This window comes from Pocillopora verrucosa, chromosome 10, assembly GCF_036669915.1.
Source record: "Pocillopora verrucosa isolate sample1 chromosome 10, ASM3666991v2, whole genome shotgun sequence".
NCBI classification, from domain to species: Eukaryota; Metazoa; Cnidaria; class Anthozoa; order Scleractinia; family Pocilloporidae; genus Pocillopora; species Pocillopora verrucosa.
In genome coordinates this window covers 1,725,827-1,753,131 of record NC_089321.1, presented here as the reverse complement: position 1 = coordinate 1,753,131, position 27,305 = coordinate 1,725,827, and the positions used below count along the sequence as shown (strand labels likewise).

Below are 27,305 nucleotides of genomic sequence, written 5' to 3'. Positions count from 1 at the left end.
CAAATAGTTGGGCGTTGAGCCAAATACCCGCGCGATTTTAAAGGGAGCCAATCAGGACAAGTTGAGTAGATCACATGATTACTTTCTGGAGCGCGGAAAGCCGCATCAGATGAACAAACAGTCTTGCTAATCAGCAGTTCAACTTAAACTGTAATGGACGTCGAGTAACCTAACTGTCTAGACATGACTCGCGAAATTTCGCTAGTTTTCTTTTGTCATAGTTTTATTCTCTACTGCTTTGTTATCCGAATACTTGCACAAACAAGGTAAAATAATGATATTAATTTTTTTCAATATTTGTTTGTAGTCACTTTTTGTGTACATGCTTTTTTCACAGGCTGGAGCCAGAAAAGCTGCTATTGAATCAGGTAAGTTTTATGGATACTTCTCTCTATAAAGTAATAATAGCAATAATAATGATAATAATTATAATACAGATAGCTCAGTCACTATACAAAACTCAGCATGACAAAATGCTCCGCCCTGTCTATCATGTTCCTCTTGGAAAATATGGATTCGATGAATCTGATTATTCTTCTCCATGGTACATGCAATCTCATCCACAACCAAGCTAAGAAAACAACGAAGCAAAGATATTATGGGACATACCATAGCAACTTGAAAAATGTCCTAAGGCCGGTGCAAACAAGCCAGATATCAGTATACTAGACAATTAGAACAAAGAATTGTCTCTAGTGGAAGGTACGATATGTATTCCAGGAACAATTGCTGAAAGAACCAAGTACAAACAGAACAAGTATGTAGACCTTAGATTGGGGATAAAGAACTTGTATCCAGGTTACAAAGTGAAGCTTATCACCATAGTATTTGACTATCACCATAGTAATTGACTATCTTGGTGCATACTAAAAAGACCTAGATAAAAAACTGAATATGTTATTTGGGCCGAAAGTAGCAAGGCTAACAATTGAACGTTCCCAGAAATGGGTTATTTCACAGAACTGTGAAATTCTAAGGAGATCTTCATGCGTGTAACTATGTAAATGCATGAATATAGTGATATAATAGTTGAAAGAACAGATTTTAGCTTTATATACTGAGCCTCTCAAGTACATGAACAATGAGAATTTTTAGTTTATTTATCTCATTCAAGGGTGTATTTTTTGTTACTTTCCATTATTTTAGACATATAAATTTATACAATGTGTACATATATATATTTTATATTCTAGTCCACATTGCCTAGGCTGTGCCTGCAATAATATTGATATCTACATTGAATTATTTTACCAATAAAGTTTACCATAATAATGATAATGATAATGACAATAGAGATGACAATAATAGAAAATTCCATTTTTTTGTCATCAGTTGAGTAAAATACATAATCTAAAATTTTTGGAATCTAAACTTATCATTATAACCTAAACTTATAATATGGTATTAGTGATAATGGTAATAATAATCATGGTAATTATAATGATAATAATGATAATAATTATGCTAGTGATAATGATAATTGTGATATAATTTCATGAAAAGTTATGTTACCTAAGATTACTGTACCTCCCTACTTGTTACAATTTTTTTATCTGATGATTTGCAATGCAAAACATTGGAGAAGACCTAATGCACTTTTAAAAAGAACTACTTGTATCTGTAGGAAGAAAACCTCTCAAACCACCAGTCTTTGGGGAAATTTGTGCAATCTTAGCAAGAATATAAAGATATTTTCAAACACAGGAAAATTTATCTTTTACCAAATGCATTCCTTTTGTAAAATCATACTGTTATGTGCCTAATCAATTCTAAGTGTGCTGGCCATATAAATTTCAAGCTCAATAATGAATCCTCTAGTACTAGGGCCACTGTAAAATGCTGCATTGCATCCTTGCAAAATTCCCAAAACTTTTGAGGTAATAAGTTGATCCTTTCTCCTCCATGATTTTGTCTGTGACTGTGTTCTATTCTTCAGGTTCTGCATCATAGAAAGACGGTCGTATACCACTTAGTGCAACTGAAACCAAGCAAAAGTTATGAGTTGCGAGTGTCATACCCTTCTACGGTACTATGCTTTGAATTATTTTGTTTTATGTGAAATTCATGGTGGACTTGTGGTGAGTGTCACTCTTCTGATCACAAGATCCAGCTTCAAGCTGCAGATGAATCAAAGTGTTATGTTTGTGAGTAAGACATTTAGCTACCACATTTCCTCTTGTTGACCATGGATATAAATAAGTATCACAAAACTCTTAGGGTAACAAATGAAATGCGAGGGGGAGGGCTTAACACTGCAATGAACTAGCATACCATTAAGGGAGAATTCTAAAAATAGTAGTAATACTCCTAGTGTTAACCCTTTATACCCTAACATCAGTATCAATATTCTCTATACTCTTCTCTATACAATTCCTTTGATACTGAAAAGGAGAATCCATTTAACAATCACAGCTTCTGAGGTTGGTGATCTTTTTCTTTATTCTCATGATCTTAATGTTTAATTCAGCAGTATTACAGTAAGGAGAAATTAGATGCTGGTCACTCTTAGGGGTTAACAGTTAATATCATTCTAGTTTGTATGTTGAAGCAGTACTTTCTATTGGTGAGAAATAAAATCAAAAAAGAAATGGCAATCCAAACTTTATACTGTCTTTGATTTGCACTTCTTTTCTATTTTTCACGCCTGACATATACTCTCTCCCTCCCCATCTTTTTTAAGTCCTTGTTGGCCTTTTGAGGGACTTTCCTTTAAAGCAAGTTTCATTAAAGGGTGAAAAATGGACTTCGATGATTTATCACCTCACTATTTACTGTGAATCAACAGCAGCTACACAAACTGCCCACCACAGCTATTTTGTTAATTCATCTTGATGATTTTATCCTACCCCTTACTCCCCACCCCTCCCCTCCCAACAAAAGTGTGCCTCTACACAAATTCCAACACTTTTTAGTAGTCAGATGCTGAGTAAGTTAGCCCAGCTGAAATTGAAATATTTGTCCTCCAAGCAGAATTTCTCAAAATATCTCATAGCATATGCAATGTTATTTTTCTTGTCAGACCCCAACAGATTTTTATATCCAGCTGATTCCTCACAAAGCTCTACAGGCTCGTAAAACAAGGAAACTCCTTAATATTGAAAAACTGGTTTTCAGTAATGAGTTAAAGGTATCAGTTTTACTTATATTAAATAGTTTTTAATTTTTTTTGTGCGTAGATGTGAATATATCTTCCTTAAGTTCCAAATCTAGCTGAAGTAGAGGGTATGAATATTGGGATATTCTATCTTTCACAAACTTCTGTGCAAGTGCCGTGTCATTTACTCTGAACACTCTTCTAAAAGATGTGTATTGCAAGTAATTCTTATTGTCTAAAGTTATATTGAAAAAACACATTTTTCTTTGATAATGTTGAATTATGTACACTAGATCATTGAAATTTTTTCCAGAGATTTGGTAGTCATGTGGTTATGGGCTGGACTCCTCATTGAAAGGTTGTCTTGTGATCTAAGTTGGTATCACCAATTGTGTCCTGTCCTTGAGCAAGACACTGTATCACACAGTGCCTCTCTCCACTCAAGAGTTCAACTGGGTGCTGGTTAACTGTCAAAGAAACCTTACCAAATGCTTGGGGTGGGATAACCTTGTCATGGACCAGAAACCCTTCTAGGGTGGTGGGGGGCGGGAGGTGGGAGTAGGAACATTTTTAGTCATTTATTGTAGCTATGAAAACCAAGAGGAACTTGAGGGCTTTGATGTGTGTTGTTCTTCATGTTGGGCAGCCTACATAGATTTTAACAAAAGATAATTTTTACTGAACTTTCAGGAACAATATGCAAATGTCACAGCAGTCAGAACTGGAATTCCTTACAATCCTGCAAGTTTAGCTGAACCTGTAGTTTACAATATAGGCAAGCAGACATTTCTAATTTCTCATCATTCACTGATCACAGTATTACTGAAAAAATTGCGTTAAAAGGTAATTACCTCTTCCTGGTATTAGCGATGAAGAGGGATTCTTGGTTGGCAGAGTTTTACATTTTTTTGCTTTTATTTGTAGTTAAATCACTTTGCCAGGGACTTATGAATTCTTGGAGATCTCTTTTCTTAACTTTCTTGTGATTTTTTATTCAGTATGTTTGTGGCAAATTGTCACAAAAGGAACCCAAGAAATTATTTGATTGTTCCAGTTGTTTCTTTATCCTCCTTCTTACCTGGGGGTTTTAGTCAAGCCATCAGGGGTTCCTTCTTCCCTCATCAAAGGTGTCCAAACAGATTCACTGTCTCATTTGTTTGCTGTGTTGTGCAAGACTAGTGTTAATTTATATTAATACATTGACTGTCATGTTTATTTTCCTTCAGTGCTTGAAGAACTCTTACTGGGAATTCCTTGGCATTCATGGCGGCTTGGTGTTCTTGTTCTTCTTATTGTGTATATAACTTTCAAATATCTTGTTCCCCGCTTCCTAATGTATATTGAAGAAAATGTAAGAATACATGGCAAAAGATAATAGTTTTGCAATAAATTCTACTGGTTCTCTTTGATCATTGATTGTCCTGTGTTGTATTAGTATTAATTTGTTCCTGTAATAAGCTGAATTACACACTCACGCATTTTGATTGCTTCTTCCTTATGATCTTCAATCTAGAGGACAGACATGTAGATAATGTCACTATTGTCAATTTTTTTGTTTTGTTTTTAACATGCTAAACATTTAGATTCCAAGTTGCCATGGGTCTGTTCAGTGATAGATCACAGAAAACTTCAAAATGTGGTAAGAACATCAATGATACACTCAGCTGTGCCTTGTGTGCCACTGTTTTGTTCTGACCACAATTTTACATCATCTGTGATCTATTACTGACCAGGTGTATGGCAAAATGGAATCCCTTTGTTAAACTGTTTGCTCAGTACAAATGATGTTTCTGTAATTAGAAGAGGAAAAAAAAAATGATCGACCCATGCAAAGTTCCCTGGGGAAATAAAATGTTGTTTAGTTCTCCCATAGCAATCCAGAAGATGTATGAAATCAGTAAGAACTAGATTGAACATTTTCTGTGTTTCTGATTGACTTGTTTTGACTCCCTAATGCCTCAGAGTGACTTATCTTTTAATGTCTCCTGATAATATCGCCATTAAATCAAACACCGAGGTCATGAGAAAAAGAAATGATACCCATGTTGGGAAGCTTTTGATTATTTCACAACTTCTCCTTGTGAGGTGGGAAAGGTATGGAGGATAAGCTTGTTCATGGTTGCATGCAAAGGTTGACTTTTATTTGTCTATGAATAGTATCATTGTGTTAAATCAGAGACAAGGGAAAATATAATTAAAACAATCGCTCTGAAGGAGGCCTAACTCACTAAACATCTGCTTTAGAAGGCCTTTACAATGGCCAATCAACGTTTAGAACTTGGTTGATAAAACCAAATTATTTTGTTAAGTTGAACAGGACATTTGATAAACTTAATTTGACCCTATTCTCCTATATCTGCATCATGATACCATGTATGAATGATCAAAACCAAACTGTCAGTACTGCAATGACTTTTGTCTTGAATTTTTTTCTCCCATATGAAATGGATGGACAAATCAAGGGGTGGACAGGTAGCTTTTGTTGAAATTTGTCTACAAAGATAAAGGGAACAATAATATACTCCAAAACAATTTTTATCATCGCTTGATTTTTAATAAAATACTTTGTACATGATTACAACTGTATTTACAATTTTGTTACTGCCAGTGGCAGGGTTTCTTTTAACTTTTTTCTTTGCTATTTAACCTAAATAACATATACCTTGGAGATAATTCTTAACCACTTTTCCTCAAGAGTGTCGAGCTGGTCACAATTAAACAAAACCGAAAAAAAGGAATCAGGTTGACGTTAAACTGGCGCTTGGGTTTTCATTAAAAGAAAGGATTGGCAATGTAAATAACTCTGTGTTTCTCAATGGTTTCAATGTCTCTTTCTAATTGTTTCATTTCTGCCTCCATTCTCTCTTTTCGGGCCTTCTTTGGTGCTGTATCAGTAACGACAGAAAGTCCTTGATATTGGTGGTGAAGTTCCTCCCAGTTCTTTTTTAGTCCATCAAGTATTCCTTGCCTGTAAAATTAAATAAAATATAAATACAATAAATAATTACATGATGCAATATAATGGTAAAATATGAAAATTTTAGAACTTCAAAAGGCAAGTGTCCAGCTACTTTCAATGGCATTTTAAATCTAAAAATAATGCACAGTTTAGATCAATAACACCACATAGGTAACACTCAATTCAACAAATCAAGTTCACATAAAGTCCATCATCTGAATCGTTTGAAAACTTTTCATGAATTTAGATTGGGCAGCTAATCTAAATTCATGAAAAGTGAAGCAATAATAAGGAATAATACACCTCATAACCTACAATAGAAACGATCAGTTCAGGTGATAGCTAGTATTAAAAAACCCTTGTCAATCACCTCTCTGCTTCTGTCAAATTTTTCATTGCTCCTTGTCTACATCTCTCTTGCACATAAGCATCATACTCCATCTGTGCTCTCTCTACTTCAGCCTTCCTTTTTTCCAGATAAGCTGGGGTCTTGCCATAATCTTTCTTGTTCACATATTTTGGAGTGAGACCTGATGGGACCAGTTGATGTGTGGCTCCTCCACGTGTGTCCACGAATTTTTTCTCAGGCATCTTGGGCACAGACATGATATTCTCCACAGCATTTGTTGTGATATGATTTTTTGTGGAACGTAATCCCATTAGGGGTTTTTCTGTGTGTTTTGGGACTGGGGGACGTCTTTTATCATAGTCAGGATACGTGAAGTCAGTTTCTAAAAGAAATAGTTGAGTTAATTAATGAGACTGCTATTCAGTACACAGCTTTTTCAATAAAGACTTCCTGTGTTTCCTGGAAAAGCTTGTGTGATCTACAGACTGCGGAAAGAATTATGAAACTACTCCTTCTTACTCAACACACAATTACACTAAAGCATTTTTAAAGCTACAAATAACTATTTTTGATGACTGAGAAGGTTTCTCTGTTAATAAGTAAACTTCGCAATTAATCACTGTTATTTAAAGATCTTTGCTTACTTTCTGGCAGCTTGAACTCCTTGGAATGTTTAGCCAAAAAATCCTTGGGTTCTGTGACAGCTACTTTCGCTGGGCCCTGAGGAGGACAGAGGAAAATTTCAGTCAATACACGATGAAATACGATTGCATACAACCACAGATCAACTGCACAAGACTCGCATGGTAACGGAGGTCATTTCTTAACAACAAACGCTTACCATGGTTTTAGAGCTTTGCTTCTTCGTCTTCTGCTCCTGTTTCACGGTTGAAGCAAAATTAGAGCGATACCTGAGGAAATAAATTACTCAGGAGATCAAGGCCATGCTTAAAATGAAACGAAAGGCAACGAAAACTTAAATTTTAAGTTAAGATACAAAATTTCGCAATCGCGGTAAACTTGACAAAGATCAAGGGCCGCGTCGAAATAAAACTTACATTGAAGGCTTTGGAGGCCTCTCTTGAATCTTTGGAATCAAATTGTATATACTTTCTACATAATCTTCTCCTCGCCGTGAAGACACTTGCATAGCCATGGCTGAATTCTTGGTACAACAAACCTAAACCTGTAGTTGGCTTTCCTCAACACTCACAAAGATGGCGGAGCCTTTACTTATAAAACATACGGGTGTTGACTGCCTGTTGCTAGGCAATGATTCTGATCATGTGGTCTCACTGCGTTTTCGATATCGCTGCCTGGCAACAGGGAGTCATTCCCAGTTTTAATTTGGAAATTCTAGGCTTCGGAGGCTTGGGATACAATGACTTACGACCAGGCCTTTTGTTTTCAATTGGAGCCAGAAAATCGCTGAAATACTTCTGAAGGTGTTGAAAAGTATTGTTAACAGGTTTTCTTCTGCAAACCACTTGAAAACAGCGAGAATGATTGGCAAAAGAAGATGAATTTACAAAACAATACAACCCTGCTCAGCTGAGCGCTCTAGTAGTAGCTCAACCCACATGATTTACGACTGGAGTGAGTTAGTCGCTACACTAACCTCGTTTTTCGTTTGTTTTTGTTGTTTTGTTTTGTTTTGTTTTTTTTAATTGAACTGCAATTCACTTGGGAATTAGAGCTACTTTTGCTATGAAAAGCCCGCCTCGGTAAATAAAAAAAGGGCACGTTTTTTTTTCTTTTTTCCCTGGCGACTAATTTGCCTAACCTCTTGCCGTTGAGCATATTTTAGAGGGGTTACATACATGTTGTCTGGATTTCAGTACAAATTGAGGGAAAGGCAGAAAATCGCATTCCCAAATCTACCGAAGTTACGAACCCCTAGACGGAAAATATTTAAACGCATTCCCTTATAACAAAGATGGAATTATTTCCATCAAAACTGACTTCCATTCTAGGAATTACTGGTGAAAATCCAACAGAAATTGGTAAAACCTATATAGAGCCTTCAAGAGGAAAGAAGATCTCAATTAGTTACTCTAATCTGAAAAGCTTGTGTTGGTTAGAAAGAATTGAACCAAACGCACATTACGAGCAACCTCTCGCAAAGGTTAGATCAAGTTCGCGATGGGTATTTAACTGCCAGATACGTACTGCATTTCGAACAAGGCGCTGGAACAAGGGGTTCACTTAAGTCTCGGAAAACGGACCAAGGGCCGCGCTGGAGGTCGTTTATTCGAGGTTACTCTGCTCAATTTTCACACATACTTTCGCTTTGCACCGTTGATGTAATCACTTTGGTTTTGGTTTTGGTTTAACGAAACACACCCGAAAAGCGCTCCTACGCAACACGTGACAGGAACGGCGACAACTTCGACACGTTTTATTCTGTACTCAATCAAAGATAAGCTTACATCAGAGATCTACCTCTCTCGAAAATTTTCCTGAGCGCGAAGTTAAGAATTTATCAGTCAGTCAGAGAGATAGTTCAGAGAGCGCATGAGGATCACTCAGTGGTTTCAACCCTCAGAAATACCATCTTCAGCATTTCTACGTTTTTCTTTTAGGTCTAAGTGCTAACTTTCTCTGAGAAATTGACGCAATTCTCATTCGACCCGGGTCAGTCTAGGCCCAGGCCTCAGTGGCTAAAAAACAAGGCGGGCTGTAACCGAACACGCGTTCAATTTTAAATAATCCACACACGCGCTTAGCCGGAAGACGAACTGTTCGACCAGGTAGAGTGCTAAACCATGAGCATAGGCACCTTTGTTTGCCTAGGCATACATGTAGGTTAACACTCGCGAGGCAAATTTTCTTTATGTAGAGATAATGGGGATTGATTTGTTTCAATAATGTAACCTCGTCTTTAAACCTTCCCAAAGCAAAGGAAGCCCAAATTTGTGATCACTACGCAGATATTTAACTATTAATACGTACAGACGTTCCATAATTGCACTGAGGGCATGAAAGCTGATGAAGTAATAAAATCACGTTCCTGTTAATCATTTGTTGGTCTAGTGTATTCAATAACTCACAGGGATTATTAGTTTTGCCACTTTTTAAGAACTTGCGACTACATTTTCGTATTTATGCGCAAACTGTTTCAATTCAATTTCGAGCCCTGAACGCAGGAAACGAAGAAAAGTGCAAACTAACCTAAAACAAAATCTTCAAGTTCTGCTATTTACAGCGTGGTACGTGCACGCTTTCTACAAAGGTTAAAATGTTAAATTACTAAGTGCATGATGATGCTATGTCAGAAAATGTTCGGCGCAGATCCATTGCCTTGATATCTTCCTCTGATCAGAGGAAATAGGATAGTTCTGATCTTGAGAAATGGTTCTTTTCATCACTGGGTGCTGTGGGATATGCTGCTACCAGAGCATCCTAAAAGGAGACAAAAAGCGGTGACATAGGTAAAATTTCTGAATAACACATAAATGAAAACACGACTAAGACGGAGGAGGATATATGGTAAGAGTAAACGTTAGTGACAGTTTTACCTGTGATCCAATATACAAGCTGTTGTAAATCTTCCAGTAGACATCTCGAACCTTTCGCGCCGGATGAAACATTCCCTGGGAAATGTAACGATAAAAACGTGAGATGAAATGTTTTTTCCAAAGATTTATCCATCACAAAACTATCGACAAGCCACGACATGTAGCGCAACGTAACATGACATGAAAGATGTAAAGTTAACCGAAATAAACAATACCCTTTTGAAATGGTGCAATTGAAATGATTGGTAATAGTAAACAGATTCAACTCATGTAAAAAACAAAAACTTCGAAGGAGAAAACCTCAAAAATATTATCGCATAGCAAAGAGTTTTATAGCCTCTCACCTGTAAACAATATTGAAGTACTTTGGAAGGTCCTAAAGCCACTCTCATGCCTTCGATAGACTCCATCACTGCGTTCACGACATGAGGCGACGTCTCAAAGATGTTGGGCCACACGTAATTCATAAGGTGAGTGAGAGCATCTTCACAGCCAAAGCCTGACACTCCCAGGGCCATGTGCTTTATTGCGGCACACGCTGTTTGGCGATGAACCAGATCTCTGAAAGGATTGGAAGACCAGTCGTAAGAATAAGTAACTAATACACATGAAAAGGTCATTCTGTTATGAACGAAGACTGACAATATCTAACCCTATGAGGGTCATTCCAGATACCGTAAACGGCTAAATAAGCCCCTGTCTAAAATTTAGAGATTCTACAAAGCCCCCCTCACCCGTTTCAATGACCTGGAAATAAATCAGCCCCTCCCCACCCCCCCGTCGGCTCTCAGAGCGTTGATGATCCTTATACTGAAGTAACCCTGCCACCCCGCCTAAATTCAGCTGGAGATTTTGGTCCATTTTCTGTTTGGAGGATACAGAAACCAATAACAATTTGTTAGTATATATCCCTTAACAGAGCGCCGTTAAATTAAGTGTTTGAACAGCACAGTCTGATTGATTATGGGGATGGCATGAGTTTTCAGGCTCAATCAAAGCATGAAACCACCAAGAATCCGCGTTGCGACGCTGAAACAGAGATGCTCTATAAAACTTTTAGTCTCAAAATGCTTCACAGGTGTGTCTAACCTGTCCATGAGAGCATCTTCCAATAAAGGTGTCACGGCATAGATGTAATCTTTTCCCATTTCGCCAATGTATTCAAACAAGAATGACAGTGACTTCAGGACGCCATTTTGGACGTTCAGCTCTGGGACACGGTATTCATTCATTAGGGCTGGTAGAACAGTGAATGGCGAACATGTCTCTGCAACAATGGCGATAGCGACAGTGGTGCACACTCTGTTCTGCCGTTCCTGCACTTTCAAGTTGTTGAGCAGAGTGGCGAGTACATCTTGAGGACTAGACGACAGGAAAAGATAACATGGAATTGAGTAAGAAGACGTCGGTATTAATCAATAAAACACTTAAAATTTCTGTTTATGCGACTTAGTGTAACTCAAAGAACAATCTCTGGCCAAACAACCGGACATATGCCGGAGATTTTTCTTCACAAATGGAAAATGTTTAAAATTTCACAAAAAAGATAACGTTTGCATTGATTAAATTATTTTTGTTTTCGTTTCCAAACCTCTGTTTATAGGAAATTAGCAGACGTAGGCATTGAAAAAAATTGATAAAATTTCTTTTATAGGATGTCCGTAATACGAAGAAAAATATCGCGATGAGTAAGCAGCCGAATGTGTCGACTAACCTAAAAGCGAAGACATGAAACATAGTGAGGACCGTTAGGCAACAATTGCAGAACTGGCTTAGCTTTGCAGTAAGTAACTTACCCAATTGCCTTGGCAATGTATCCAAAGGTGTTGACAGTAGCTCTTCTGATAGCTTTCTTGTGGGCCTTCAGCAGTTCAAGGAGCTCAAAACAAATTCTCATCCACTCACGCGCACCGACATGTTCTGCTCCTCTGTCTGCAATCCTACCAACCAAGTCGATACAGTTCTCCTGAACCTTCTCGTGTCTGGTAAAGGAAAAGACCAAATTTAAAGATGGTTTCTAGCCCTCTATGAGCCTTTGTAACATCGATATTTCGAAGTGCTAGAATGTGAAGCGAAAATTTCCTTCAAAGTAACAGACACTACATAATATCAGCTTGTTTTAATATCCGTTTTCTCAATCCGATGTCTCGTTTTTATATGCAAATTTTTCAGTAGCTTTTAATAACGTTCAACAAAGCTTCAGTGTTCGTCATTGCTCGCGCTACAAGGTCGTGCTTACTTTGGTAATATAGGAAAAAACATAAAATGGAAAAACCCGCACCTGTTCTTGAGAATGGGTGTGAGTCTCGGCAAAAGATCTTTGATGGGTGGAGTCATTTTGTTCATTCCAATAACGTTGACAATTGCCTATAAACAAACAAATCACCAGTGGTTAGTATCCGGTCTTCACATAAGCAAGGCTCTTTTAAAAACTATTTACTGTTCGTTCATGCCAACAAAACTGTAAAATCAAAGCTAATTATTCTTGCCGATCGCCATCTCTTTGTTTGTAAATCTTGAGCAGTTTTGAAAATGAACTAACTACGTAAAGGGGATTCATAATAGAGAGTCTTTCTATAGTAGTGGTGCAATTTTCAAGCACAAAGTTTTGCATCGAATATGTTGGAAATAGAAACTTGTTGATGAATCTTGTTCAGGAAAAGACGCTGGGGTAGAATTACTCTCACTCAGTTCAAAATTTTACTGATTAGAGACTCGGTGAATTAGTCTATTTTGACAAATTTTGTCCCTTACAAACTTTTCCTCAACAATTACACTTGCACAAGATCTGGCCGGAAATTTACAGTTGTAAATTTAAAATTTACATTTCAGGGCGTGAAATAAATTTTTTTTTTCTGATAGCCACTTGGCTCCTAAATTCTTCAAAGTGGTAGCCAATTAAAAAAAATTAGTCGCCATTTTCAAAGACAAACAAAACCTTTTTTTTACGCTGTCATCGTTCTAGAAATTGTGTCAGGGAAAGATATTTACAAAGAGGACATTAGGATGGATGATATGCAACGTTCAAGCTCACCTAAATCTACGATGGCGTCTAGTTATCGATCGAGACGCATGTGCTACGTTTTGGAAACAAACTTAACGAGGAAGTTTGCTGCGGATTTATCTTTGCAAATCTTTTTAATTCACTATATCGCTAAGTAAGGTTATGATGAAACATTCTAGTCGCCAATTTGGCGACTAATTTTCAGGATTTGGTCGCCAAGGTGAAAGATTTAGTCGTATTGGCGCCTGTATTAGGCGCAATTTCACGCCCTGCATTTGCAATTTGTATAGGTAATGACACGATTTTGATTGCAATTTGGTGTTCATAAGCACGAGTAAATTTTTCAAATACAACAAAAATTCACGAGCCGTAGGGCAAATGCAATTTACTGTCTTTAAAAAATTTACAAGTGCTTATTACACCACAAAGCACGAGAAATCATTTGATTACCTGTTAGTAATGTACCTGAAAAAACATCGCAGAGTCAAGACACGTAAATTTCTACAACACGCTATTTGTAATTTGCACTCATGTTACAACTTTGCACTCGTGTTACAGGAGACTGCACTCGTTTTCAGCCAATCAGAGCGCGTAATTTTTTCATGTACATTATTAACAATGTGAAGGAAACCTTTCTGGAGTTAAAGCGGTTTCATAGAAAATTCACTGTTTTAGGTGATGTTAAACAAATCCTTTTACCATAATTTCCTATAAGTATGTTTGCTCACCTTAAGGGCCCCCAAGATACTCCCCAGTACTTCAGGGTACTCTTCTCCAAGGTACTCGTACAGTACGACACCTAAATGGCCCATGAGCTTCTCCTGTAGACAAAGACAATTCCATGTTACGTTAGATAAGAAAAAAAGATAGAAGAGATAACAGAAAAGTTTTGGAAATGTCCATAGCGTTATAAATGATCATACTAACGATCGGGACCTGCGAGGCAATTAGTAAGAAGTAACCAGTGATGTTGTTAGCTCGCCCGTTGGCTGTACAATGTAGAGAAATTACAGGACGTTACAAATTATTCTCTCCACGGATTTCAGGACTTAATAAGCTTCAAAATTTTCGCTTTTTCCTTGCGTACTCCGATCTTTCTTCTACTTCGCGTAAGGCAGATTAGTGACTTTACCACATGAAAGACTTGTTGATAGTGAAGTCTGAACGTTAGGGTAAGAGTAGTACAGAAAGGGAATACTGTCGGTAATAGTGACTGACGTTTTGACAACCTGAGTGGAAGCCATCAACAAAGCGAGAGACAGACAAAAAAGTAGAAAAAGAATATCACTCTGAAACATATACTTGCCTCTCCGCAGGTCATCATGACTTGAGCGATCCTTGATATGAGATCAGCAGCCTGTTGTCTGACCTTAGCTGATTTGTTGTTTAATCTCCACAGGATTGTACCACAGATCTGAGGCAGGTATGGCTTAACACGCTTACCCAGTGCATTCACCACTGTACCGAAACCATTCAACATAACAATGTCCTATGGAGAACAAATGAGTAAAGCTCAGCGGAAAAACCAGCATTTTCACACAAAGGCCACAACACAAAATTAGAGAGAAAATGTGATTAGGCGAGACGCTAGTGGAATAACAGAAAACGCACCATTGTTCACAAATTTCCTTGCAGAAATAAGAATTCTGCTGGACAAATATTGAGGTATCAACCCTTAGAAACCGAAAGCTAGTTCTTCTAGTTGATATTTATTTTTCTGTTTGTTTACTGGTTCAAACAATTTGGTGTTTTATCGAGACAAATGAGCTCCAAGAGGCGTGTTTCTCCGCCCGCGGGAGGATTGGAGACGAGCAGGGGAGAGGTTTTTCGGGAGTCTGGCGCTAATAATGCTCATTTTCAGTGTTGGACCTCTTGCAAACCTCACTCGCCTCATACTTTCCAGCGGGCGAAGAAGCAATCGTACCGAAGCAGTTATAACGAGCGCCTGCTCTCAGGCTACAACTTAGCTGATTTATGTTTTTAAAGTTCTCATTACCTGTCTTTGACAGAGTATCGAAATGCTACGGAGAGTTTGTGCGGTAGTCACTCTTGGAGTGAAAAAACAAAACAAAACAAAACAAAACAAAAAACAAAACAAACAAACAAACAAAAAGGTAATTACCTCCTGAGTTTGTTCCTGAAAGGCATACAGGATTCCGTCAATAAGCTGCTCCTCAAGACGGGAATCAACATCGGATGAGCCCAGGTTACCCATGGTCTGAAAATAAAAAAAATTAGATTTTTTTTTCAAACTCACCCAGAAAACAAACAAGAACCAAAACAATAACAATATACAGAACGTCATAAATGGTGGTAAGAAGGACAGTGACCATTAAGGACGTGTGAGTGCATAATACATATAGTGTAATTTTGCTTGGGGCATGTGATCTAGTTTTGAGTTGGAAAAAAGCACGACGAAAGATTTGGTGTAATTTTTCAGTTCTGTCAGTAGTTTTGGTCCTTTTTGCCACGAAATTGTACGTGGAATTCAATGAGTGGTTTAACTCGAATCCACATAGTAGGAACTGGCTTTCTGACGTTAGGGTGGTAAGAGATAATATGTTTATAGTTACCTTTTCAATCGTTTCCATGACCATTTTTCGGTACTGTTCATTTTCATCTTTGAGATCGTCCACTATTCGGTTGATGATCTCAGATGCTCCTACTTTGTTGGCCAGTTCCACAGTTGTATCCACAAGCTGTCAAAATTATACAAAATATACAATGTCACTTTAATTCTGAGATTGGAACACTTTACACATTATTATTACTTGGTGCTTGAAAACGGATTACAAAACTCATTCTAAAATAAAAGCTTCTCTTAAAGAAAAAAGTGAGAACTGATGTTTTATATTATGTTGATGCTGCAGACACAGGAAAAGAAGATCGAGAAATAAGGTTTCTAAGATGCTTATTACTTTCCTGACAATGATAACAATAGACGGTTAAGAATATATGAAGGTCATATATTGGAACTGCGGATAAAGACATGAATGAAAGTGATCTTCGCAGTGATATGCACTACTTAGGCAGTAGTGAAAATAAGGCCTGAAAAAAATTCAGGCCTGTACGGGATTTGAACCCATGACCTCTGCGATACCGGTGCAGCGCTCTACCAACTGAGCTAACAAGCCAACTGAGAGCTGGTCATGATGGTGGTTCTAAATAAACCCGTGAAGTGATGAATAGACGGTTAAGAATATATGAAGGTCATATATTTGAACTGCGGATAAAGACATGAATGAAAGTGATCTTCGCAGTGATATGCACTACTTAGGCAGTAGTGAAAATAAGGCCTGAAAAAATTCAGGCCTGTACGGCAGTAGTGAAAACAAGGCCTGAATGATAACAATATGCTTAAAAAAATTTAACTCTTCAAGACCCTAAATTTCAGACTACTCTGGCTAAGTTACTTTTAATACAATTTGAGCACAATGCATACATATCATGAACTTGACTGACCTGTCTGTAATTTCTCCTATCCAATGCCATCCTGTGCTGCCAGAAATGTTTGAAGAAATCTGGTAAAATCTCATCTTTGATGTACTGCGGTTCAACACCATCCGTGGCACAGCACTGCTTCACTACCTGCAAACCAGACAAGCCAAAAGGATATTAGCCAGCTACTAAACATGCGCAGTGATACAACTTGATTTTCTGCTTTGTTATCTTGCACTTGGGTTTATAACAAAGTTCGCAATGTTAAGTTGGTGGACCATTTCTGAAGTATGTTAACCAATCAACCCGATTTCAAGAAAAACAAGAATCCTTTAGCTGTTTTACCTTCAACACAATCTTTTTCATTTCTTCGTCAGGGCTCTGAAACTCACGAATCAAGATCAGCATCACTTCTCTGGTATAGTAGTTGGCATACTCTGCATCCATGAGTGGAATAAGGTATCCAATAGCCTTCAGAAAGGCAGCCAGACCCTGCAAAAACACATTTGAAGTAAGCAATGGTATAAAAAACCTTCACCTTTTTTTAAACCCACTTCCAAATCTCTAGACACAAAATAGTGATAAAAGCAGAATAGATAAGGCAACAAAGTGTCTCTCTTAAGAACGTTACTTTGGAAGAAATAATATGGTGAGATTTTGTGTGCAACATCTTCATTTTCCAGATTCAAAGTTTTCAGCCAAATTACACGGCTTGTGTAGAAGATTTTGAGTTAATGCAGACTGTAGTCAATAGTTAACCCCAAATTCAAAATTTTCAGACCTTGTACAATAAGATTTGGCCAAGGAAATTTGAGAGAAATTCACTTCAGCAGAATAGAATCTCAACAAGAATTGATCACTTCTTGCACCTTGGAAAAACAGCAGACATCTTGCTATTTTATAAACACTTCATCTGTATTATCCATGCTTATCAGAGGTCTTATAAGTGTTTAAATTTCTGTAGTTTCTAGAAAATCCAAGACTCTTCACTAAGCTCTGTGGCACATTCTTTTAAAAAGTTACCTTTCCTCTGTGTTGTCTTATACCCTTCCACAGGGGCTTCAGAACACTATCAAAGGACTCAATACCATAGGGTGTAGCAGCTTCAGCCAGGGCAGCTAAGGCAAGAGCAGTGATAGTTCGCACCTTCTGCTGTTCATCAACCAAACCTAACAAAGCAGCCAAGATATATATTTCAAGAGTGTTACTCATCCACAGAATACCCATAAAGGTATTACTTGGTGCATTACTAGTAAACATTTCTTTGTAACTCAGATTAAATAATTTGGTGAAAAATCGAGAACAAAACCCTTGCCTGAAAGTCTGCCTGCTCCCATCATGGTTTGCAGGATAATGTAGTAAAATTGAAAGGAGAAATGGCATGTTTGTCCTTTCTGGATGTTCATCAGTAGCTATGCTATTAAATTTTTCCGTCCAGACATTATCTACTCTTTCCACAATACAGTGGACAATATCTCTATGTTCTAAATATGGTATCTTTGATAGATGCAACTCACTTTTACTATTTTGTTGGTAGAGTCTAGAAGAAAGCTATTGCTTATACTGCACAATAAGTGTGGATAAGATAGTTTAAGATAGTTAAATGATATCAAGCTACCTAAGAATTTTGTACTACATAGGGCTATACATTGTGTCATTTGCTCTTTTGAGCTTTCAATCTTAAAATCTTCTCTACAGCCTCTCTTACCATGTTCAATAATCTCCACTAAGTTTCTCAAATGAGGCAAGATAGCACATCCCATCAAAATGGCTATCTGCTGGACAATTTTGATTCCAGTGTGACGTGCTTGCCATGATTTCTTGCTGCGACATACAGCTTTTAAGAATGGTAACAAGGAAGGAATGCCAAGAGCTGAAGCTACAACTGCAAAAGCTCTGCAATGAATAGATCACAACAGTCATGTAAGTTGTACATGTACATTTACATCAACATATATGATTGGAGATAAAAAACTAAACACTAACTTTTATTGACTAATATGTATGGAGCTTACCTTGCTGTTGTGTTACGGACATACTCATCAATATTATCAATATCAGGTCTCATGGTAGAGATCATTGTGGCCAAACCAGCAGCCTAAAAGACAGATATACATTAGCAATATAGTGAATCATCTTTTCCATTTCATAGTTACATGACATTTGATCAGTCTTTGTAGGCCACACATTAGTAAATTGTACAATATTCAACATGGCTTGATTATGGCAGAAGCCGATTTCTTCTCTTTATGAGTTGTTTAAGTCTCTGTGAAGGAAGACACCTTCCTTGAAATGGAAAAGAAAAAACAACGCTCTTATACCACCCTAAAAGAGAAAAAAATATTGTTTCAGAAAGACAAAAATGAATCCTCTACTAACCTTAGCCAAGTTGGAAATAATTTCACGTCCCTCCACTCTAGCATAGTAGTCTTCATCAATCAAAAGTGGCTCAATAACCACAAGGATCTGCAAGAGATAAGGCCAAGTTCAGTAAATGGCATGAATATAAAGAGCATACTACCTAAGAAAAAGATGCACTGAAGCATAGCAACCATTTAGCTTACCTTATGGACAAATGGACGAACAAGATCATCAAGTTTGTACAGAATTCTGTCAATGACCTTCACCAACAAATGACGTTCCTGTAAACAAAAAAACTCCTTCATCAGAGAGATGAAAATGATTGAATCATCAAAAGTAAAAATGAGCAAGGGTAGCTATAGACAATTTTTAAAAAATCTTTACATTTAACAAAAATTCAGGGTTAAGAGTTCAGACTTCATGTAAAGATGTACAGATGAGTGCATGCTAGCTATTTTAGTGTGTACACAATTTAACAAAGTATCTGGGAATTTATTTTCTTCCAAGCAAGCAAGTGGTAAATGGACAGAGGGCATTACTATCAGGAAGTCTAAGTACTTATTTTTTTAATTTAAAATGATTTTAAAATAGATCAATTTTTTCTTTGATCCTGCTATGTTACCAAAGTAATTAACCAAAAGAACCCACATCAAACTGTTTTTAAATCATATAAACTATGCCTAAAATACAAGTGCATGCAAAGAACTGCCCAACTTCACCAAATAAATATAAATTCCATTTCACAAAAAAGAACAAAACCAGAAGTTTGTTCAAATTTTACGTCACCTGATCTTCAAGTGTAGGAGACATAAGAAGAGGTAGGATCTGGTTGAACAGTGGACCTGCTCCAAACTCACGAGCTTTGTCTGTGATCTGACGCAAGGCAGCCTTTCTCATGGGTGGAGTGCCATTTTTAATCTTCAGTAAGAGTTTCATGATCTTTCTTTCCTTCAACTCTTCTGGACTAAGAGTGCTCTCATCAACATCCACCTGTTGATATCATGAGGCCGGGTGAGACACAGCACAGTTTAAACAAATTAAAAAATCTATTATTTAGTTATTTTTTCCAAATAGAAAAAAATACTCTTGGGTGTGTTTTACTTTATAACCATTATTGTACACTCTCTTGCCTCCTTCAAGTCATCAGCACAGAAATTCAACTAACAATATACATACTGTCCTGAAGATAAGTAATAAGATTTTAAAAAAGGTATCAACTAACAGTTCTTTTTTTCAGTAAAATGTGTGGGAGCTGCTGCTTGTATGTCTACACCTATAAAGTCTTGGGCTTTTTCAACTTACCAGCAGCTTATCAAAGTACTGTACATCATCTGGTTTCAAGTAGGGCAAGTTACCAGGTGGTTGATCTTCAACCAGTTTGGCTGATCTGTCTTCTTGCTGCATTAACAAATAAAAAGAAAACAATTAGTCACAAGTGAAATATTTCAACAACAGCATAAGCGTTATCTTGAATAAATTCCACATGACAGAGATGAGATGGTATCATATCAACAAGCCATATAATCTTTCCAACATTTTAAATGGATAGTGTGGATGACAAGAAAGGAAGTCAGTACCACATACCTGGATGAAAAAGCCACTTCCCCCTATAGGGGTGGGAGTGGCTGTTAGCTTACGGCTTGGAGTTCTGATAGGCTGATAGCCTGGAGGTGGCTCAAGAATCTGAAAGATAAAATGTTTATCGTCAGGGCCCAGTTGTTCAACTTTCTTTCTTTCTGGACTTTCTTTTAAAGCTTTCAGATCTGGAAAAAGATTTCACACCAACCCTGGGTTATCTTAACCCCAACTCAAACAACCCGGCCCAGGTTTATAGAAAGTTTGAAAGAAACAAGAAACTGGTGGTAACCAGTAATTTTTGAAGTGCAGTCAAGTCTTGTTCTCTCCTCACTTATAGATTCTAGGGTCTTTTTGTGTCATTTTATTGCACATTCATTGGAAAAGGACCACAAGTTTTGAAAGCATTACTAATACATGTTTAAAACAATAAGAGTGAAACATTTGACCAGCTACCGAATGAAGACTGGTTCAAATGAAGTCCACACCATTCCACGGAATTGACTGCAAATTTGCTTAAGAATAGTCTGTTTCTTTGTGAAGCTCAAAAGCAAAAAAGAAAGGGAAAAGGCCCTTTTTTCCCTCTAATTAATCCAAAATGAGAATAAAACACTCATACCTTGTATCCCTCTTTTGGGAAAAACGAATCCAGTTCATCATCAGAAAGGTACCTGTTCCTTTCATCAATTTCCCTCTCCCAGCGATATGCCTGCATCTGCTCTGGTGTCATAGCCATCTGTCCTGGGGTAGGTGTCTGCATCTGCATGGCTGCAGGTCCAGCTGGTGTCACGCCACTGGTACCAATCATCGGGGTGGTGCCACCCATTTGACTGGCAGGTGTCTCATCCCATCGTGAACGTCGCTTACTTCCTGGAGTAGGTGTGGCTCCAGGTGTCTCGGCACCAGTGCGATCTGTTCTAGGAGTTTCTGCCCAGCCTGGAGTGGCATGACCTGGAGTTTCACCTTTGAGGAGAAAAGCCGTCCATAAACAAAAGTTTTCTTAAATGATCAGCATTTTATTTTTCATTTATATCTTATGTTCAATTTTCCAAGTTTAAGGAGGATCAATTGTCTCAATATACTTCAATCTTTTCTATAATAATTACTCCCTAACATTTTGGTAATGTATTGTGATCCTGCTAGCCTAAAGAAACTTGCACTGTTCAGGAAATTTAGTTATTTCATTGTGCATAATGTAAAGGGAAAAAAGTCAAGAGATCAAGATCATGTTTAAAAGCCGCAGCTGTCATTGTAAAAACAGAAGAACTTAAAACTGGTGACACTTCCCTTCAAAATCAACAACTGCCCAGGAAAGAGGAGATTATTGACATACTGAAAACAACAAACCTCTTTCTGTCTTGGGAGTTTCATCCCAGCGATTTCTCCTGGTTGATGAAATGCCTGGTAATCAAGTGAAGGCCATTAGAAATTAACAGTAGTTGACCCAAAATAAGAACATATATATATAAATATATGAGCCCTGACCACACAAAAAGAAGACTTTACCTGGTGTGGTATTGCCGCCAGGAGTGGCATGTCCAGGTGTGGCATGTCCAGGGGTCACATGGCTTGGTGTAGCTTCCCATATCCTGGTGCTAGGGGTAGCTCCTGGTGTCTCAGAGCCAGGCCTGTGGGGGGTAACACCTGGTGTTTCTGAGCCTTTTGCACGCCCAGGAGTTTCATCCCAGCGACTGGCAGAAGGAGTCGCCATCTGTAATGAAAGCAAGTAAAGGTTTTAAAGGTTTTAAAATTTTATCTGAGAAAGAAATGGCTGCATTTGTTGCCTTCAAAGCTGACTAAAGACTGGTTGCAGGGTTCATAAACAGTACAAGAATTGAGTTGTCTTTGATTTATATACTGCTTTAAGGACATGAAACCAGTACTCGTAGATATATCCTGAGGAAAAAAGAGCTTGACATCTCTGAGAAGCAAGTTTTCCTACCTCAGCCTGATCCCAACTGCTAGACTTTTTCTTGGCTGGTGTTTCATCCCCAGAAGCCTGCTGATCCCATCTGCGGCGCTTCCTCTCTGAAATGAAATGAAACACAATTCCACTTGAGTGTTTAAACTGCAAACAACTCATATTCGACATTTTATTAGTATCAGCTAAGCAAGCTGCTTGCACCTATTTTACATGTTTCTTCCCTTCCTTCCCAAAATAAAAAATAAAAAAGAGAAGATAAATATCCAACAATCATAAAAAGTACAGTGTTATCTTGTTGCAATATTACTACTTGGAGAGGGGATTGAAAAGCTTTAACTCCTTAAGATGATTAACATGTAACTTCAACCAACACACAGGTAATGAGAACACTCAAAGTTATAAGGTAAAAGTTGTTATATAGAACGAACACCAAATTCTTGTAATTAATTTACAATGAAATATGTCACAGCTAGAGGGGAGAATTCACAATCAAATCTTGGTAGAAAGGTTAACAGAAACAAACCTGGTTTTGATGCTGCAGCTGGTTGAGCCTTTTGCAATTCCCCTGAGGCTGCTTGGTTCCTGATATCATGAAAGATTTGCGCCTAGAAAGAAGACAAACAAAATTTATCACTAGCTGTTCTAACCTTTCCCACAAACAAAGACTGTCCTACTTGATAACTTGAAGGAACATCACGTAGAAGGTTTCAATGACAGAAGTTATGTAACAAATCATTAAGAAAAAAAGCCCAACATTACTAATGAAAAAATCTATAATACAGCAAAAATTAACAAAAAAAGAGCCCTTCACAAAAATGAGACTATTCCTTCTTCAGCTCAAAATATCATTAATTTAGTCCATAATCTATGTAAAGTGCACAGAATACAAACCTGCTCTCTATGAAGAGCTGTTTCTTGAATAATGTCCTGATACGTCCTTGTATTAATCAACTGGGATGGATCAGGTGTTTTGCCACCTTACAAGAGAAAAATAAAAAACAGAAACAATATTAGCTGCTTTCAAATTACCAAACACAACAGCACATGACAAATAACAAAATTATCACAGCAGCTTAGCTAACAATATGAAGAGGTACAACAGACTAGAAAATCCTACCACAAAAATTTACCATGCAATTTCTTGCCATATCAATTCTCTGAAATTCTTTCAACTACTACTCTTACACAACAATTGCCAGTCTCTTCAAATCCATGGAAACAGTTCAATTGTAACTGCCATTTTAGGACTTTCAGAAACCAGCAAGTGTATTTGTTAAAACTAAGCTGCTAGTTGCAAAAGACAGATTATGACAAACAGACACAATAACACCACACATGTACAATTGTTGTTTTTTTTTTTTGTCTGGAAAGGTGGCTGCGGCAAGGTAACACCAACCCAATGGCTAGTCTTGAGATGAGTCACTGACGTCGCATCTTGGCATGGCATCGAGTTAGTTGATAAACTCAAGCACTTCTCCTATTTAAAAATTCTTCAGAGGTCAGTAATCGACCACTGTGTAGCATCAGTACTGGCTTAGGGCATCTTACTCTAAGTATGTACTGTGTATTCTACACTTTACAAATATGAAATTTCAATAAACTTTCCCTGGATTTTGAGGAAAGGTGTCCTCTTCACAATGCCTCTTTTTTTTTTATTTACAAATTTTGGAAGGGATGAAGTTAGCTTTGGCATGATAGTAAAAAATTTTGTCTGACTACATCTGTTTTTCAATTTTTTTTTTTAGTGAAGATGATTAAAATTCACCTTGCATTTCAGAATACAGAGTACTGTAAAAATTATATAATTTTGAGGAAAAAAGGGTTCCCTTTGCACATAGATTCATGTATTGATGATGAAACACTGTTGTGAAACCATCAAGAATTCAAATTACTTGCATGTCTAACACTTTGAAAACTGTTTTTCAAACTTGAACAGCTACAATTTAGCAAACATTGAAATATTCAAACATTGTCATTCAAAAATTATATAGCCTTGAAATTATGCTGGTAATGACACTTTGTTCCACAAGACTTGTACCAAAAATAAAACTTGAACAATAGTATCTATAAATAACCAACATTGAGACAAATACTCTTGCATTAATTTTGCGCAGTTGATGAGTGAAGTTTCCATCACCGCTGAATGAAGAAAAGGGGTTTAGGAGTAAGTAAAATGAAGTAAACAGTTCTTACTTAAATAATAAAAGCAAAGAGCAGTTTTTGAATGACAAATGATGACCAAAAACTCTAGTCTACCAGCACATAGAAAACAAAATATCAAAAAAACATGTGGCACATAATTTTTTTCAAAAATAAAATTCCACTGGATTTTAACTTTTGGCATGAAGAGCAGGATTCTCTAATAATCTGAGTAAATTACTGTTGAATAACAAAAAAGCTATAAGTGATACACTGTGTAATTTTCTTTGCAATAGCCGATCAAAAACTGCTCTAGCCAGACTAACAACACTGCAGAGGCAAGACAGCCTTTTGCAAAGAACCAAATAAAGTTTTGCATAAGCCAAACATCTACTTTAGGATATATTCACAGATGGAAAAAGCAATGCTTAGTTAATTTGAGGCAGCTTAAGGAATCATAAGAGACCAATGGGGTCCACAGTGTTGGTTACAAAGGATAATTTCTTTGTTCAAACTTAGCTGGAAAGTACTACTTAACTTCAAAAATTAAGCCTTTTTCAAGGGTGGAAGGCACAGATTCTTGGCAATAAGCTCCCTTGCCAATTCTTTAAAGGAATACTGCTAAGAAAGCTTAGGGGGAAGACTTGATTTAAGTCAACAAGAATCCTTCAATGATTCTTATGTCACTAATTTGTCTGTCTCCATGGGACTACTGACAAAACTTTGAAAACTGCAAAATTGTACATAATGGCTAACAGGTAAATCAGTCAATAAATAGAACTGAATTTGATCATCAATTGAATAACTAATTAAGATACCTAATAAAACATTTCTAGGTCACGTCAAAACACATTTGCAATTGGATGTTGTAATGAATTCCACAAAATGATCATTCTTCTCTACTCATGCTTAGTTACAATTATGTGACCATCATCACTGTGGGCAAATCATCAATTCCAACCACACTTTACCTCCTACTTGACTACTTTGTAGCAGGTTAAACACATACACGAGAAACACTGGCATAAAGAATACTTAAAAATAGTCTGTCAATCTACAACACCTACCATCTGCAAAAGGATCATGTCTTGGTGGTGATATCACCATCTGTCTTCTCCTTGCTCTGTATTCATCTTCACGCTCGGCAATGGTTTGCTGCCTGTGTTGTGCAAACGGATCCACCTGTAATCAATGAAGATAGAAGAACCTGTGATTCTTTTCTATCAAACTCACTTCTCTCTAACCTTTTATACACTAACATCAGTATACATATTCTCCATACTGTTCTCTATACATTTCCTAAGGTGCTGACTAGGAGAATTTGTTTAATAATCCTGACTTTTTTAAGCTGATGATCATTTCCTTTATTATTGTGACCTTGATGTCTGATTTGAGGATGACGCTGTAAGGAAATACTAAATACTTGTCACTCTCAGAGGTCAAAAGGTCAAATTGATTCCTTACTCAGCTGCTATATTATTGTTGCTGTTTTTTATATACCTATGTCATACAGCACAGTCAAGATTAACCTTTTACCTCCCTGAAGTGATTAACTTGTAACTTCTCCTAATTACATCCCTACATTAGCCAGCCACCAGGTAATGAGAATACTCAAACTTATCAAGAAGCTGTTATCTTGATCTAACACCAAATTCTCATAACTTATTTACAAGGAATTGTGTGTTAGATATAGGGGAGAATTTACAATCTGATCTTGGGAGTTGAAGGGTTAACTTTTCTTCCATTCATAGTACTATCTCAATGAATCTTCATTAATGAAATTATGAAAAGACAAGTGACAAACATTGTTGAGGTTTACTTACATTCTCAGAGGACCTGGCTATATCATTTAACAGTGCTGTAGGGGCTGTATAAGTGTTCCTTGAAGGATGCATAATAGTGGTAGAGTAATCATCATCATCCTGTCATGAACAAATAAAAAAAATACTTCAAAATTTAAAAAAATAGATGTGAGCATTACTAGTACTTGAGCAAAAACATAACTGCAACAAATCTATGGGGTCCTGAAACCAGGTTGTTAGACATTCTCAGTACAAATATTTAATGAATACTAGATTTAAGGATGCTCACCTCTTCTTGTTCATTTGGAGCAATATCAATTGAATAGCCTTCAAACCTGAAATGAATATAAATAAACAGAGAGGTCATATCTGGCAGCATAAAGGAAATAAATTTATCACAGGAAAATTAATGATACGTGATGCAAAAAAAATGTATTCGGGATAATGCGACTGAAAATTTTCAATTAGAACAGTCACTGATAATATTTGTAACATACAAGAATAATTATCGAGAGAGAAATAACGGACACCGACCTGCCACCACCCGCACCATAAATGTCGACATCATATCCTCCTTCGCCAACAGAAGCTAACCCAACCTAAAAGGTACATGACCAACAATGCAAACAAGTCGATCATCTTCTTGAATTACATTTTTATTATACTATTTGAGGTACTTTATGATGGTGAAGCCTAAAAAGCTTTTGATATCTACATTAAAACAATACAGAAGGCAAATAAGACATTGAAAATGTATCTCCTCATATAACACAGTCGAAAGTAGACGCGGATAAAAGAGTACGTCAGGAAAATCTAACCTTTTCTCCGATGTCAACTTTGGGTAAATTCGATCGTTGAGCTTGTAATTGCTGAATTTGCCACTCGATTTCTGAAAGGAAGAAAATGTACTTCAGTTACTCAGGTAATGGATAAAGCTGGCATAGTATAGTTTCTTGGAGTGTAAAAGAGACACATTTACCTTCATGTGTAGTCGGGGCTTTAGCTAAAGCGGCCATCTTTTTTCACGTTCGCACACCGTAGAAACCCACAATGCAACGAAATTTGAACAAAAAAGTACCCGGATGAAGATGACTTTCTGTATAATCATACACCACAGAATTACATGTATCGAGGGCCCGCGA

The 27,305-nt window shown here is 37.1% G+C and overlaps 3 protein-coding genes across 4 annotated transcripts; 1 reads left to right on the top strand and 2 right to left on the bottom strand.

Moving 5' to 3' along the window:
* Positions 1-142: 142 nt before the first annotated feature.
* LOC131793085 (uncharacterized) lies at positions 143-4,486 on the top strand. The gene is made up of 6 exons (XM_059110496.2): positions 143-266; positions 338-368; positions 1,937-2,026; positions 3,020-3,127; positions 3,785-3,869; positions 4,321-4,486. Exons 1-6 carry the CDS (start codon positions 184-186, stop codon positions 4,467-4,469), a joined length of 546 nt encoding a protein of 181 aa, XP_058966479.1. The 5' UTR covers positions 143-183; the 3' UTR covers positions 4,470-4,486.
* A 1,140-nt stretch (positions 4,487-5,626) lies between these two features.
* Positions 5,627-7,638, bottom strand: LOC131793080 (enkurin). The gene is made up of 5 exons (XM_059110491.2): positions 7,461-7,638; positions 7,244-7,313; positions 7,047-7,122; positions 6,424-6,784; positions 5,627-6,062 (listed from the first exon to the last, which is right to left on the bottom strand). Exons 1-5 carry the CDS (start codon positions 7,556-7,558, stop codon positions 5,867-5,869), a joined length of 801 nt encoding a protein of 266 aa, XP_058966474.2. The 5' UTR covers positions 7,559-7,638; the 3' UTR covers positions 5,627-5,866.
* Positions 7,639-9,238: 1,600 nt separating this feature from the next.
* Positions 9,239-27,207, bottom strand: LOC131793077 (splicing factor 3B subunit 1). Of its 2 annotated transcripts, XM_059110490.2 has the most exons (32): positions 27,143-27,207; positions 26,982-27,052; positions 26,698-26,762; positions 26,453-26,498; positions 26,185-26,283; positions 25,429-25,543; positions 23,114-23,199; positions 22,746-22,827; positions 22,241-22,326; positions 21,805-22,009; positions 21,646-21,699; positions 20,918-21,261; positions 20,308-20,406; positions 20,026-20,121; positions 19,510-19,713; positions 18,927-19,004; positions 18,742-18,828; positions 18,378-18,460; positions 18,071-18,258; positions 17,386-17,531; positions 16,708-16,854; positions 16,387-16,512; positions 15,498-15,623; positions 15,047-15,142; positions 14,231-14,413; positions 13,653-13,745; positions 12,202-12,287; positions 11,717-11,902; positions 11,010-11,282; positions 10,265-10,481; positions 9,921-9,995; positions 9,239-9,804 (listed from the first exon to the last, which is right to left on the bottom strand). In XM_059110490.2, the coding sequence occupies exons 1-32, from the start codon at positions 27,177-27,179 to the stop codon at positions 9,721-9,723; spliced, it is 3,963 nt and encodes a 1,320-aa protein (XP_058966473.2). In that variant the 5' UTR covers positions 27,180-27,207; the 3' UTR covers positions 9,239-9,720. The 2 variants fall into 2 exon arrangements, with proteins under 2 accessions (XP_058966473.2, XP_066029204.1); XM_066173107.1 differs by lacking the exons at positions 25,429-25,543; positions 26,185-26,283; positions 26,453-26,498; ... (1 more) ...; positions 26,982-27,052; positions 27,143-27,207 and adding an exon at positions 23,619-25,397.
* Between the last annotated feature and the right edge of the window lie 98 nt (positions 27,208-27,305).

Bases quoted from the DNA above. Each gene is read 5' to 3' on its own strand.
- LOC131793085 (XM_059110496.2), top strand. From the start codon at position 184: ATGACTCGCGAAATTTCGCTAGTTTTCTTTTGTCATAGTTTTATTCTC. The intron at 2,027-3,019 runs GTACTATGCTTT...TTTTCTTGTCAG, and splicing joins GAGTGTCATACCCTTCTACG to ACCCCAACAGATTTTTATAT. The intron at 3,870-4,320 runs GCAAGCAGACAT...ATTTTCCTTCAG, and splicing joins ACCTGTAGTTTACAATATAG to TGCTTGAAGAACTCTTACTG.
- LOC131793080 (XM_059110491.2), bottom strand. From the start codon at position 7,558: ATGGCTATGCAAGTGTCTTCACGGCGAGGAGAAGATTATGTAGAAAGT. The intron at 7,314-7,460 runs GTAAGTTTTATT...TTATTTCCTCAG, and splicing joins AGGCCTCCAAAGCCTTCAAT to GTATCGCTCTAATTTTGCTT. The intron at 6,785-7,046 runs GTAAGCAAAGAT...TATTTCTTTTAG, and splicing joins GGAGTTCAAGCTGCCAGAAA to AAACTGACTTCACGTATCCT.
- LOC131793077 (XM_059110490.2), bottom strand. From the start codon at position 27,179: ATGGCCGCTTTAGCTAAAGCCCCGACTACACATGAAG. The intron at 22,327-22,745 runs GTTTGTTTCTGT...ATTTCATTTCAG, and splicing joins AGCTGCAGCATCAAAACCAG to AGAGGAAGCGCCGCAGATGG. The intron at 17,532-18,070 runs GTAAGAGAGGCT...CTGCTTTGTTAG, and splicing joins AGTGGAGATTATTGAACATG to GTTTGGTTGATGAACAGCAG.